Source organism: Gallinula chloropus, assembly GCF_964237585.1.
Source record: "Gallinula chloropus genome assembly, chromosome: 11".
Classification (NCBI taxonomy): Eukaryota; Metazoa; Chordata; class Aves; order Gruiformes; family Rallidae; genus Gallinula; species Gallinula chloropus.
In genome coordinates this window covers 11303560-11318951 of record NC_140096.1, presented here as the reverse complement: position 1 = coordinate 11318951, position 15392 = coordinate 11303560, and the positions used below count along the sequence as shown (strand labels likewise).

At 39.7% G+C, this 15392-nt stretch overlaps 1 protein-coding gene across 1 annotated transcript in view; it reads right to left on the bottom strand.

Moving 5' to 3' along the window:
• Nucleotides 1-15392, bottom strand: part of LOC311195834 (connector enhancer of kinase suppressor of ras 2-like) — a gene marked incomplete at its 5' end in the record, with an annotated part of 188889 nt that overhangs the window by 18088 nt on the left and 155409 nt on the right. Inside the window, 4 exons of the mRNA XM_084269273.1 lie at nucleotides 3232-3305; nucleotides 4762-4937; nucleotides 6244-6292; nucleotides 9736-9784. Coding sequence (XP_084125399.1) covers nucleotides 3232-3305; nucleotides 4762-4937; nucleotides 6244-6292; nucleotides 9736-9784 — 348 coding nt within the window. The remainder of the gene's footprint in view (nucleotides 1-3231; nucleotides 3306-4761; nucleotides 4938-6243; nucleotides 6293-9735; nucleotides 9785-15392) is intronic.

Genomic DNA, 15392 nt, shown 5'->3' with positions numbered 1-15392 from the left:
CCTGACATTTCGGAAGTAGCAATTAAAATTACTGGAACTGTAGCAGGCTTTAAAATGTAACTTCATGTCTACCTATACTATAATCGATGGCATTTTGTATAGAATTCTGACTGCATAGTTTCAGTATGAACAGCCAACAGTATGATGAATGCTCAAATAATTTCAAGATCTAAATCTGCATTAATTTTTGGTAGGTGGAGATTTTTTAAACTTCAGGCAAAGCACTGATTAACAGTGATAAATTATGTAATAGTTCCGTCGATCTTTAGTCTTGTGGATCAACTTCAGTATGGGGCATTTTAACCATCAATATCTTTGAAAATAAGGTGATATTCCTGTCATGCCACATCACAAAAAAATTTAAACAACTAAGATTTCTATCTGGTACAGTATGATAATTTTTGTTAATGAAGATGCAGGTGTTGCCTAAAAGCAATGGAAAGCTTTTCAGCATCAATGTGAGAAAACTCTCAGAGGGACAAGGTCATTCTATATTCAAATATAGCCTGGAGAGCTAAACCAGGCTGAGGTAATGCCACGATTCAGATAATCATCAGGGTACCTTCATTAAATGCATTAGTGAGGCAAATCATCAAACCCCACAGAATAATGCATTCCATTACTATATACCCTTGTGAAAGCTTTCTTAGGGCTATTTCATTCCGTGCACACCATGGCCATCAGCAGCAGTCACTCCATGTAACAGCATTGCCCATCTGCCAAAACACTGGAGAAGACAAACCTATTCATTATTCTAGTAAGTCTGCAAGTTCTTCTGTTCAGTCAGGTGTGAGCACTGCACAGTGATGGCTCTGAAGAGAACAGAAATTTGAGGAGAAACCCAAGCTGACTCCCAAAATGTTCTTAGCTTTGCTTTTGAGAGAGTTGAAGGAAAACTAACACTGTGGTTTTAGCTGCACGTCATTATGCATTGAAGTACTAAACATGCTTTTCAGGCAATTTTAATTTTAGAACAAATGAATCTAACAAAAAGAGAGAAAGAAAAGGATGAACCAGGTTTCTTCCCCTGTCCTTGTTAACTGTCCAGGTAACTGCTTTACTAGTTTTTATAGTAATGTTAAATTGGACTCAATCATATAGAAGTGGGTAAGAACACAGCCAGATACCAGATATATATTTTCAGGTTTCAAGCTTGCAATAAATTTCAGGTTACATGCCAGCATCTACTAAAATCCCCTACTAAATGAAGAAGATACCCTAAAGTGGAAAGAAGTGAGAACCGATGCTGTAAAATCTGTCTCTCCCTAGCTCTCTGCAAAGAAAGCAAGAAAATCCTAACTGAAATCTTTCCTCCTAGTCTGGCAGAGGGAACAATGAAGCGTTTGCTCGAAGTGGGTCACCACCGCCTTGATTTCCTTTGTGAAAGGGACTCAGAAGAATCAAACCATGGGCAGCTTGTCCCCAGGCTCACCAGAACCACGAGCTTCTCTGCAGAATCAGGCAGTGGGAATCCTGCTCCGTCCTGTCCTTGGTAAGACCTCACGGGAGAGGACACTAAAGTGCTGCACAAGTGAAGCTGATGGGGGCTGTGGCTTAGGTCTGGCTGGCACACAGCAGGGCCCTCCTGTCACACATGCTGGGTGTCCTGAGACATAAGCGAGCCAAACAGTGGGTTTTCTTTCTCTGCAGTTTTCAGAGGAGCAGGTAAACTAGCAGCAAATGTAAGGTGTCGGTTTTATGGTGAGGAAATATTTAAATTAAGTGCACAAAGGAAGGAATCAAAGGGAAAATCAGCTCAGCGAACAAAGGGAATACTATTAACGTCTTCATTATACTTTTACCCCTGGACCTACCAGTTTTTGGAAGGATCCAAAGCCTGGAGATATTCAGTTTTCAGGAGAGTGCAAAGTTTCAGTTAATCGGACTTTTTCCAGTGCATATACCCTACAGAAATTGTTCTCTAAGAAATGTTCTGAGGAAATTATGTTTGAATGCTTAGAGCAAAGCTCTGGAAGCTATTTCTAGCTGTGCACAATGACCTTCTGTTTGATCTTGGTTAATTCACTGAAGTGTTTTATATTCTAACAAAAGGGTATTATTTTTCCTGTATTTTTGTTCAATATCATTATTAATATCTACTCATTCCTCAGAGGAATTTGTAGTGCTCAGTTCATGTTTAATTTCTACAGCAATACCCTCATCTGAGAGGAGTAATAGAAGTATAAATTGTGCCATCTTCTATTTCTCAGTAATAATACCTTCAGACAAGAACAAGCAATTGAAGAGGTTTGATTTTCTGATGAGCAGTCCTATTGTAATTCCTGTCTTCAGTATTTTTATTGTACATGTGTTCACAGTTGTAGAAATTGTATTCCTCAGACCAAAACTGCATTCAGTCATCAGAAAAGCATGACAAAAATTCGGGATGCTTAGTTATAAGTAGGAAATCTTTAGTAAGAGAGTATCTTTAATGCTGTTCTATATAGCTCCTCATGGCAGCAAGTTTTAAAAGCCCAGATGCAGCGTACAGAAAGACAGATGGAAATAATTCAGGAGACATGAGCAAAGTGCTGGTCTCAAAGCACTAGAATTGTTCTGCTAAACCCGCCGTTTAACAGCTGGGCATTCCAGTCCCAACTCTGCTTGCAAACAATTTCCAGTGAGTCTGTTATTAATGTGTTTGGGTGTGGCAAAGCTTAGCAATGCTTTTTACTGGGAGCGTAATGCAGTAGCAGCAATGTGAGCATAAGCAGTAACACAATGTTCGGTTTGCATATGGAGCCTAAATATTTTAGCAGTTGAGAAGAGCCCAATACTGGGTAAGCAAGCTTCCTCCATAAAAGAGGAAACGAAGATTATATTCACCATCCCTCACTATGATACTTTTAATATTTCCTGTGGGATTGTTTCTTGCACACTTGATTCTTATCGAGATGACCATACTGAGCCTAAGAAACGTTTATCTCTTAGCTAATGCTGGCTCATCATTTTTTGTTTCACTAATTTAACTGTTGTAACTGGGTTATCTGGAAAGCTGATCAAAGAGTTACCCAATTCTTTGTAAGTCTATGCAGGGAATTTATATTGCATTGTATCTTTTATAATAGAAGAGAAACGCTACAGTTTAGGTGGCTCTACTAAGAGTATTCACAGATTTCAAAGTTTTCTGTGGAACTTCTTTCTCAGGACTTTGCACATTTTCAACACTGTACGTAATATACTTCCAAGAGCAAACCTTTAATTTATAAACATAGGTAACACATTACTTACTGTTTTCGTCTGCATTCAATTGCTCTATCTATCCTGAACTCAGGTAAACTAATGAATCCTTCTGCTTTTTCATCCTATCAGGAGAGAAGAAAAAGTGATGGTGAAGGAGAACATAGAGTTAAAGAAGAGAGAAATGAGCATTAGCCATTCAGGTCTTACACTAAAAACAACCATCCAATCAATTTAAATACTGAAGATATTTTCCCCTGTATGTTTCTACTAAAGAAAAAAAATATTTCCTCCATCATACAATGCCAGTAACTTTTATCAAGTAGCCAAACTGACAGGTCCTGTAGTCATCCTAATTCCCCTTTGCTGAAGACTACAGAAAATATTTCAGCACCACATACACCACCTAGAACATCACTTGGGAAACTTGTATCTGCAGAGAAGAATTCAGATTTTACATTTGAAAACTGTTTTGTGGATGCCTCCCCTCTTAAAGAGGCATACTTGCACAGATCATCTGTCTTCTAATAGTAATTGAGAGGGTTCCTACAGGCAGCTCACCAGTGAAGTAGTAACTAGGAAGTATCTCTTGTCACTTTTTGCTTCTTTTTTACTGGGAAAAGTAAGAAGACATAGTAACACTAGTCAGATTTTTGAAGAGTATTAGCAACTCTGCTATGAATTATGGATTGGCTGTAAACAACAGATGAAAAATCAGTGGGGCACACAACCACCACCACTTTGCATGTAACAATGTCACACAAACAAATTGGAAAACACAAAACCTCCAAGGGCTTTATCATCCATAGCCTGAAAACAACACCAGTGTGGGCTGCCAAGAAACTACTAGAACGGAGGATAATGATGCTACTGAAATTGCCCTCTTGAAGAAAATGGAAAATATGGACTGAAATTACTAATCAAAGTCACTTAGTGCAGACACTTTAGGTCAGACACTGAGGTTCCCTGTGTACAAATGGAAGAATGGCAGCCTAACAATTTTTGGCTTCTCCCCTCCTTTATTTTCCCTACATGTATGCAGATCACACAAGCACAGGCCTGGTGGTTTTCAATAAAATTTCGCCCAGAGCAGCATTTTACACATAAGAAACTGCAAACTCCAGCCTAGTTCAGCAAAAAGCAGAATAAACATCTATATAAGAATAACTTCCAGATAAAGAGATCTAAAAATTCATATTTTCCCATCTGCTTCACATAATGCCTAACTACCATGAATGGTTACACTGTGTACATCTCACACAACTGCAACTAAGGAGATCTGAGCATGAAGGCTGTGTTAGTTCAGAGAGTAACTATCTATGGCAAAGTATTAACTACTGATGGAGTCATCTCCTTGGGAGTGCCATGACCATCTGCTCTTTTCTTAAGCTTGAATGTGGACTTTGGAGACTTAGAAAATATTTGCAATTGAAATATTTCCAGCTAGAGTAACGCAGACCTGGTGATTAAAGGGGCAGTTCACTAGCATACCTTGCCATGTAGTAAAAATTCACTCTATTCAAAAGAAGTATAGAGATAAAGGTTTAATTTTGTCTTCTTTCAAAAAGAGAGTTTACTTACATTCTGGTTTGTATACCAGTACAAGGATGAATCCTTCAGAATAAACCAGTACTTTTTCCATTTTTGTGTGAAATAGCCTTTGGCATCCTTTTTCTTCCACAGCCAGCCCTCACAGTCTCCATGCCCCAAGTCCTTGCAGGAAATCCGTCTTCTGCTCCCGCTCGTTAGTGAGCTCCCTGAGAACACAACAGTGTGAGACATCACAGGGAATGAAAGAGCAAAAGAACTTTTCTTCTTAACATAAACTCACCACTATTTTTTAATGATGATTCAATTCAAAATCCTTCCAGCCAAATCCTTTCCAGTTTCAGGGAGAGGAGATCGAATGGACAGTTTGCAATTTTGACAATGCTCTGCAAGTTTGGTTTCAGCATGAATACAAAATTAAAAGGGCCTGGTTTATGTAAGGGTTTATTTAATCTCTAGAGGGTTTGTTCCTCTTAGGGAAGCATTTTTATCTGATAGAGATGGGCATCCTCATTCCAAAGTAAAACTGTACCCATTTAGCCCTCAACCTGAAACTCAGAGTATGACTGTATACAGATATAAACACTTCGTCCCTCGATCTTCTGTTACTACTTCTAGCAACAGAAGGCCTGTCAAAATCTGGGAATTTTTAAACTCAATTTTTACAGTCAATATTTGCAGTCAATAAGAAAGGAAGATCATCCACTTCCATGCACATGCTTACATTTCCCCTCTCCTGAATTTAGCTGAATAGTGATATTTTAACTTTACTGCATCCTGTGTAAAGGCACAGCACCAGGAAAAGCTTCTTGTTGTTTTTATTTCAATACAACCTAATTGAAAGGCTTAAAATTTTAGTGTGCCTCGTAAATATTGATAAGAACAGTTTTCTTCTTATGATATCAATTGCTTTAAAATATTTGACGTGTTTCTGTGAAAAATTGAGTTTATCTTGCTGCAAGAATTATATTTGTCCTGCAGCTGTGAAATGCTGCAGAAATTCAGATAACATCAGCACAGCACCCTTTGTTCCGCAACATTCCACAGACAAGGTCTTCACATTTTGCTCCTTTTACAAGACCTCACCATGCAGTGTCTTGGGCAGGTTTAGAAGTGTTAAAAATGTGTAGTAAGATAAAAGGAAAATTTTAATGGAAAGGAGACTAAACCAACAAACAAATTGCTCATGGGCCATATAATCTCATATGAATTTATTATGCCATAATTATTTTTCACGTGTTCATTGTTTTAACAGTCTCACATAGGTCATGAGTAGATAAAGAAACAGCAGAAGGAAATGGCAAAATATACAGGCACTACTTTTCTTCCACCTGAGTCAGAGGAAATTTTGCCACTAAGTCTAGTAATATTATACCTTATAAACAGTTTATTTCATATTTTCATGTGGTGTTTACTGTTGAATTTAATTCCAACTTTGGCATGTTATCCAGATCACTCATTATCAGAGAAGAAGTCCCATTTTCTAGTTTCAAAATGTCAACTCAAATAAGTTACCTTTTGACCATTTTCTGCTTTTTACCCTGAGGGAAGCGTAATGAAATGACTGCAAGGAAAAAAAAAGAATATTATAAAAAAAATGCAGGTAAACAGTAGTAACATGAAACAGCTGGTGATTACTACCATTGCCATGGTTATCTGTGGGTTAGTTATCATAGGATCTCCTTTTTGTAATATTCCCTTACTACTGTTAAAAAATATCATAAAGACTCCAACACAGTGCTAAAGCTGCTAATTAAAGTCCCTTTTTTTCCAGTTACTAATTACAATTGCAAACAAATCATTAAGCATTCTTTGCATGAATGGTTATGTGGCAGTTTGAAAACGAAGGATATAAACTCAGGAATGACCTAATAAAATGAACGATACTTGAAGTTTGTTGTAAGTGTATGAGACAGTTACAGAAATCCACCGCAAGCATTGTATAGTTAATGTGTTCAGTCATGTGTCCAGAGACAGGTCAAGTTCTGTGTTTCCAGCTGCAGAGCAGGTTGGTGGGTTCACAGAGTAACTCAGAGGAGAAAAAAAGTAATTCTTTTGTAATTGCATAAAAAAATTATTGTTCTTAAGAAAAACCTACACGCATCTCATTATTTCAACCTTTGAAAAGCAGGGATACTACACAAAAATGGGAAGGATTTCCCTCCGATATGTAAATGCTAGGGGAGAAATTACAGGGTAGCATGACAAAGTAGCAGCCTGATTGGTAACTGCTGCTGTCATTACCAGCACAAAAACCATCAGACATCCACAGCGTGACAAACCCACAGACCGAGGCAAAGGGCAGCGTAGCCAAGATCATCTTCTGAATTTTCTTGTTTTTTCTTTTGCTGCAGACAGCCCTCAGCTCAGAAGAGGGCCCAGACAATGGCCGCCTCGGTCACTGGCAGGGATTTCCCCATGCTCCCATACTCCCATACTCTGACTGCTTCCCCTGCCTTACCACAGCTCCTCTCCATGCGCTCAGAGAGCAAACACATGCTACAAAAGCCTTATTAACAACTGTGGCACGACATATAAGTGTTTAAGTGTCTCAATATTACAATTTCTTTTAAGGATTATAATTAAAATAAAAAAAAATTTAAATTAATATTTAGGATTACAAAAGGTTGTGACTTAAGCACTGAAGAAAAGTGACAGCTGAAACCAGGACTCCAGCTACAGGAGAGGCAAAGATGTATTTTAAATAAAAGTGGGGGAGGAGGGAGCTGTGCTGTATATGTGCAGAACTATTTGTAACCCTTCTGCTGTTCAGGCAGCTTGAAGCATCGAACAGCATGAACACTGTCCAGTGCTGTGCAGAAACCAGCAATCCTGGAGCTCACTGGCTCAGACAACAGGGGTTTGTGTGTTGTGTTTATCTCAGCTCCTCTCCTGGTCAGTCACAGTGTAGGAATGCGTCGCAGAACTAGTGTCATTCTGACAGGTGACAAGCTCTGTAAGAGTGCATGCTTTGTATCACTCTAAGACAGTATGTATTCTCCATTTACGTGATAGCTGCACATTTATCTCTTTGTTTTAAGCCCTGGAGAAGGCAAAAATTAATGCTGCCATGCTATGGGAAACATAGTAAAAGCAGTGAAGGAAAGGAAAAAACCCAAAAGTCCATGAGGGAGTATTAAAGATGCACGGCAACTTCAGTTTAATAAACTGGTGTATTGTAACCCACAGCAGTGGCACTGGTGCTGACTGGAGTTCTGTGGTGACTGACCGAAACAATCTGCTCAATGTTCCTCTTTGTAAAAACACATCAGGACACAGCAAGTATCTGCCTCTGAAAACAAATCATCAATTTTGCCCACAGTTTAGGCTAAAAAAAGTGATGAAATGAACCCCAACAATTCAATTCCAGTTTTCATATGTGATTAAAATTAAATAACTGCAAGAAAAATTTAACAACTGGAGGATATAGGCATTAGGATACTCATCAGAAACTGGAATGCACTGTCCAACATAAGTTATAAAAATAATCAAAATAGAAGCAGAACAAAGCAAGGAGAGCTGAAAATATTAGCTCTTCTACAACCAGAAGTTAATTAGCCTTATTATGTTTTGTCTATGCACACATACAATGTATTCAAAGCAAGAAGCCTACAGAAAGTGAAAGGTTTGCGATACCTTAGGGATCGGTACTTAATTAGCACTCCTAACTTACAAAATACAAGTTTCCTATTCTGAAAGATAGAGGAACTACTATATAATTACTTTGTGGTAAGCACTAAGAAAACAGTCAGAACGTGAAACTCCAAAATGACTCAGAGTTGCTATGGGAAACAGACAGATGATGTGAGAACATGCTGTGGTTGTCAGATTTAAGTTCTCATCTCAAAGCCACGACACAAAATGCATGCGTCCCACCCCAACACGAAGCACACCCTGGAGAAGGAAGAAAAGAAGTGGTAGAACTGTGCTACATGAAGCTAAATTAATGAGACCTCAAAGTAATCCCAGTGTAGCAGTAGGAAGTCTGTCACTCAATCAGCAAATTAAAAGTTTTACGTTTAAAAAATGCCCTGGGGACTAGAGATGCGGTTACCTGTCGGGATGAAGAGAACCTGATCTGCTGCATGGACCTCTGCTATTTTGAGCCTTAGGAGTTTTTAATGCAAACCATGAACAGGCTCCAAATGCAGCCGGCAGTGCGCTCACTGCCAAAGTACAGCATCACAGGGCACACGTGCTGACTCCCTCACATCAGGGGTACCAGGGACCTGCAGTGCCGGGATCCCGGGGAGCGGCCACAGGTCCCAGGGATTTCTCGTGCAGGGAGCAGGGAAGGAGGGACAGCAATAAACACAACTGCAGGTTGTCATGAACTGCGGAAAATTTAACATACATCTGCTGCTGCTGCTGTCACGGGTCTCTGGCCACACTTTGTAAACACAACATCCGGCAACTTTGTGAAGTTATTTAGCACCGACTGAGGGGAAAAAAGCGCTGAGTCAGAATGAAGAAATGAGTACCTACAGAGAAAGGCTCTGCTGTTTGTCTTTTGTATGGAATATTTGAAGAATACTGAGTAATAAAATAATGTCCAGATATCTTCCTTTGGAAACCTTCAAAACTGAACTACAAAAATCTGAAAATCTGAATCCCGTATCTCCCGATCACAGCATTTGCACTACTTGAGTATTAGAAGAGGTTTTAAAATTTTCTTTTCCTTCAGGGCAGCCTTCCCTCCAGAGATCCCTTCCAACCTAGACATCTTCCATGATTATCCTCTCAAAACCAGTGTGTACCTTAACAGGTACTGCGGTTCCTAGTAGCTGTAACTAAAAGCGCTGCATATACATGGAGCTGCTATGACTGCAGTAGCTGCTTTCCTGAATGTGGAAGTTATTCCTAGCTTTTATTTTCATATGGTTGAAAATACAGAAAAATATCAAGGTTTGTGATATCTTATGTATCTTTAAAAAATATGACAATGCATTGAACTGTTGGGGAGTTTGTCATTTGGTAGGGTTTTTAAGTACATTTATAAATCATTACCTTCCTCATGGATGTGCTTCCTTGCCGTTCAATGGCAGAACTTGCATATCTAGGACAGAGAGGAAGAAAGATGTCAAATAACTAAAGGAAAAAAAGTATTCAAGCAGTGCATATGCACACACACTCTGCATTTCCAAATGTACACTTACAGATGTCATCAAAGTTATTTCCAACACAGCACAGGAGGCCCTTTGGAAATAAAACCATTGTTTTCAACAAGCAGTGCTAATGTTATGAAGCAACACAAAGCCATTCTTTATATTCTGACTTAAAACGACATACAGAATCGCTGGCCTAAAAATACTCCTCCCTGATGAGGTAAGATTGGAAAGCAATGCACACAGTTCCTCTCTATTAGGGCACGTACATCACTGGTTCTCTGTTGCAGGGCTACCTCTTAAGTGTGTGTTTTAGCCAGCAGCAACAGCACTCAACACAAGCGCAGGAGCTCCCAGTGTCCAGACTGACATGGGAAGCAGTAAGTATTTTGAACAGGAAAAAGGTAGAAATACAAAGACTTAATTTTGCCGGTTTATGAGTAAATTTGCATTTTAAAATTGGACAGCTTGCAGACATATAGTTGAACTGGAATTCTGACCTGTAGGAAAGACTCAGAGATGTTCCATATTTTGCCAGGTTGGTCCCTTGCCGCATCATTACAGAATCGAGTCAGGGCTAACCCAAACTGCTTACTATGCATCTTCCTTTGAGGTACCTTTTTGGTACCTTAACTTTAGCAATACATAACCACACATACAAACACCCAGACTTTAACAAGTGTGCAGCTATCAGGTCAAGTCAGACACAACTGTCAGCCACATTTGAGAGGTACAAAGTCCAGTATCTGTTCTTTCCCCACCACCTGCTCTTTCATGTTCTGGAAGCACATAAAGCAGGAAATTCATGAAGAACACAGCTATTTAGCCATGGGTTAGAAAACGCGAACGGAAAGAAAAGTACTTTTGTAGTACCGACATCCTAGCAATGTCTTCTTGGTTGGCAAACAAGGAATGCAAGCCTCACATCTGCTAGTGGAAGGAAGCATGGTGACCATTTTCCATGGGCCCACAAACAACCCTGATGTCAAGAACAGGAATTCTTCACAGAAAAATGAACACCAAGAAACTTTCCCAAACTTCTGTTGATATGGCTGCACATGTGGCTTTTTAACTGCTTTATGTCATTATGATTTTTAACAGCGTCCCGGTACCAGGTAATGCTCGGTTTGCAGAAACGTTATTGCACAGCACTGCTTGAAGTTCTAAATCCCTGGAGAAGGTCCAGGCAAAGTTTCCCTGCTCTGAAGATGTGTGGTCAGTGTACTAATGGTACATTTTAGGTTAGAAAGGGTAAAAGCCTGAGAGTCCCTGCTTGCGATTATCTCACTTAGGGCATCACTTTCTGCATGCCATACCCGTATAAATACTTCGCATACAGTAATTTGTCCTTACACAGTTAGTAGCAGCTGAATTCCTGAATCCTCCTGAAATACTGCAATAGAAAGGCTGTTAGGTAGGCACAGGCACAGCAGTGGCCCCCCAAAACCTTTAACAACCTACAGCTCTGATTGCTTTAATTCAGAGAGGACCAAGGGAAACTGAAGGAACTCTCATGTCTCTTGAAGCAACTGAGGACAATGCTGGGGGGGCTTCTGAACTCAGGAGTGTTCTGATGACTGTAAATCGTGCATAAATATTCAGTGTCTCCCTCAATAAAGGAAATATATAAATTATACAAAATTAGAAATAAGCTTCTTTTGTTTTGAATCTTCATTAATTTACACAGACACAAGATTTTTTGTATTCACAGCATCCTGCTAGTAGAGAGTTCCATGATATTTTGCTACAGGAGGCCACAGATACTGAAAATTTACACAGAATTTGAAATACAAAAATACCGTCTATGGCATATCTGAACTTTCCCTGGAGTTCTTTGAAGGCCACAGAACTGTCCTGCTGTTGGCTGGGACAGAGTTAATTTTCTTCCTAGCAGCAGGTACAGAGCTGTGGTTTGGGTTTGTGATAAGAACACCCTTGATATCACACTGGTATTTTGGTTGCTGCCGGACAATGTTTACACCGAGTCAAGGACTCCTCAACTTCTCACCCCGCCCCACCAGTGAGGAAGCTGTGGGTGCACAAGGAGCTGGGGGGGAGGGGTGCACAGGCCAAAGGGATATTCCCTCCTGTATGACATCATGCTCAATACAGAACTGGGGAGAAGCTGCTGGGGGTTCACACCACAGCTTGGGAAGTAGTTGGGTATTGGTGGTCTGCGGGTGGTGAACGATTGTGTTGGGCGTCATTTGTTTTGCATAGGCTTTTAGCATTATTATTCTCTTCCTTTTCCATCCCATTAAACTCTCTTTATCTCAGCCCATGAGTTTTGCCTTCTCCCTGTCGCCCCCTGCCCAATTCTCTCCCCCATCCCAGCGGGACAAGGGACTGAGCAAACCAACAGCCTTGTTGTTTTAGCTGCCTGCTAGAACAAAGCAGGGAAGCATCACTAGAGACCTTCCCTTATACAGACAGTACTGGCCATAGGTGGGAACAGGACACTCAGTCAGCTATGTCTGACTGACCTAGTGCATAAAAATTCTTAGACAGCGATTTCTCATCACGTCTTCAAAAGTAAGAAAAAGGAGAAGTGGGAAAACCTTAGAAATGTGAATGGTTTTGTGTGTGTTGTATAAATAGGAGTGCCAGAAAGGGAAAAGCACTGAGGGGGGAAGTTAAAAAGGAATAAAAGGATTGTGTATATTTTAAATGTATTCCCAAATCCTGTTGGCCAGAATAATAATATCTGTCTGAAGCATCTATTAGTCCAGGTCAAAGGAGGTTTTCAGACAGCAGTGAAAAGATGTGATGTGTAACTTGAAAATTAAAATCATAAAAGTTAATAGGCCAGACAGAGATGTTCTGGGCTGTCTGTACAGGGGTTGAAAGAAACAAACAAAACCCTAAAAAGTTTAACTTCCCACATTTGGTAAAGGAAAAGACAGACGCCCAAACGGCTGCAAGGCAGATTTTGTCATTAATGCTGCATCCCTGTCTGCCCATGAGAAAGCCAGGAACACGCTTCAACCCCCCAGGCATCCCCCCCTGATTTCTGGTCTGTTTCTGTAATCACAGCTTTGCCCCAGCTGGAAAGCGTCAGTTTTAATGCTTCCTTTCTTTCTCTCCGCCGATATACAAGATGAATAATACATCTGTGTTTTTATCTGGCAAGCCCTTCGTCGAGTTTTATTTGCTTCCATGCAAATACAGTTATGCACTTCCTGACAGTCTCACCAGCAAAACTCTTGTGAAGGTTTGGAAGCAGCCAGCAAACAGGCTTCCGAAAGCTGTTCAAGGGTTGGCACCTTAGGAGAGGTCAGGAATAGGTACTCTGAGCTACAACAAGCTCGATGGTTTTACTTGGGAACAGTTTTCAACAGTCTGTGGGACTTTGAGTTTTCAAAAGATTTTATTTCTATCAAGTACTCCTCCCCAAATCTAATTATTACCTAAATATTCAAATCATAGGAGAAGAAATGCTGACCTTTTCTGCTCTTTAGACAAGTAAATTCACAGTGTGGAAGTGACACTATTGATTAATTTAGACACAGAGGAACCCATATATTTTGTCTGTTCTGGGTCAAACCCTCTGTATCATACTCAGGGAAATTATTCCTCACCTTTTCAGGAAACAAATGTTACAGAAGTGAAAATGAAAAGAATGAAAGAAGGGGGGAGGCAGCGAAAGGCACGTGCGATTATCATGACCCGGACTGATATGTCTCAAATCAATTAAAACTGTGGATCTACTGAACACTTGTTTTCATGCCCGGGTATAGTACCAGTTTGAAACAAACTGCAGAATCTGGAAAGAAGAGAACCACTCAGGAGTAACTCACACCAATCTAAAAAAGACCCAAACAATAACAAATCAAATAATTCATTTGGGACCTTTGCAGAAACATTCGTTGCATAATAACATAAAAGAGGCAAAATACTACACAGGCAACTGCAAAACCTTAAATGAGATTTAACTTTGCAATAAAGTTCATTCTAAACCACTTATTCTGCCATACAGTGTTCTTCAAATGGATTTCTGAGAGATTCCTAGTTGACAGAAATGTAAAGAACTTAACAATGTCTGTTCTGAGTTTTGGTATGCTCTACCAATGTGTGCTGTATCTTGGCATCTCTGCAGATAAAAAGATTGCCTCCTTCCTTACCTGTCCTTCAGAACTTGGAGTAAATTCTACATTGTAGAATTTTTAATGTGGCATAACAAGGGAAGAACCAGAGAATACAGGTACCAAGAAGCGAGCACAGATCAAAGTTACATGCAGCTCATCTCCAATCTCAGTACTAGATGTGTACTGGCTTAGTATTCAGTCAGAACGATTATGCTGAACGGAGCTGAAGTAGGAAGATTAACAAGAATGAGCTAAAATTTTATCTCAGTGAAAGCAAACAACTGGAATTTAAAGGATTTGAGTTGGTGTGGTAACTCCCACCTTGTGTCTTGAAGGACATACAAATGAAGTGCAAGCCTAGTGATAAAGTTTGTAATCAGGATTTCAAATGAACAGCAGCATTGTGTGATTAGAAAATAGCAATAATCCATCTCTAGAAACAAGTAATGGAAAGTCCTACAAGTATGGGGGATAGCAGAAGTACTATATTACAGCTGCAAGAATCAGAGAGTGAAGTCATGTCTGATAAAAGATTTCTAATGAATGCTGAGAACTGTCACCTACCAGATACTGAACATGGGAAATCAGCAGCATAGCTGCATTCATCTCTGCACTGTGGGTATCAGAGCACTTACACCCACTGGAGAGCACCTCCAGAATGCTGAGCACCCGGCACTTTCTGGTCATGCCTACAAAAACTCCTCTCTCCGTGAGCAGAAGTGACTTGCCATTTCTTGGCAAAATCAGTATCACTGAACCAGCCCAAGTGTGAATGCCACCTCCACGTTGGCCCTCATTCCTCTCTCCTCATGAGGAACAAGTTTTCTTTTTCCACACATCTTTACTTGCCCCACAAACTCTAGTAAGGAATAGTGGTTTAGCTTGTGGGATTTACAGAATATCGACTGAAAACAAGTCTGGATTTGAACAAGCTGCATACAAATTAAGCATCCCTTATGACATAAGCAATGCTCAGAAAGAAGATCAAATAAAATGGCTCTTACACATTATCAGTGCTCTTAATTATAACATCCCAATTCTCTTTCTATTACCTTCAGGGTCATTAAATCCATCACTAAACGAAGTTATAACTCTATCAGAACAAACTGATGTCTCTTATTAGATAGCTACTGACTTGACTTCTCTGCAGGTGACAGGATACAGATGATAAATCCCAGTGAATGAGTACAGTCTAGAAATAAGATAATTACTTTGAGCGTTACTTACCTTTCACCTCATCTTTGGTATCTGTAATACAAGCTATATTGTTGATATTTTTAAGCTCCTACTCTGCCAGCAGTGGATAGGATTATAAACTAGAAGTAATGTACAGTTATTGTAGTTATAACAAATTGCTAATATGTATTTACTATTGATTGAACAATAATTTTAGCTGCTAAGAATTTTTCTGATTTTTGGTTATTTATTTGACCAAACAGAGCAATCCAAACTTATTTCTGACTATTCCAATTTG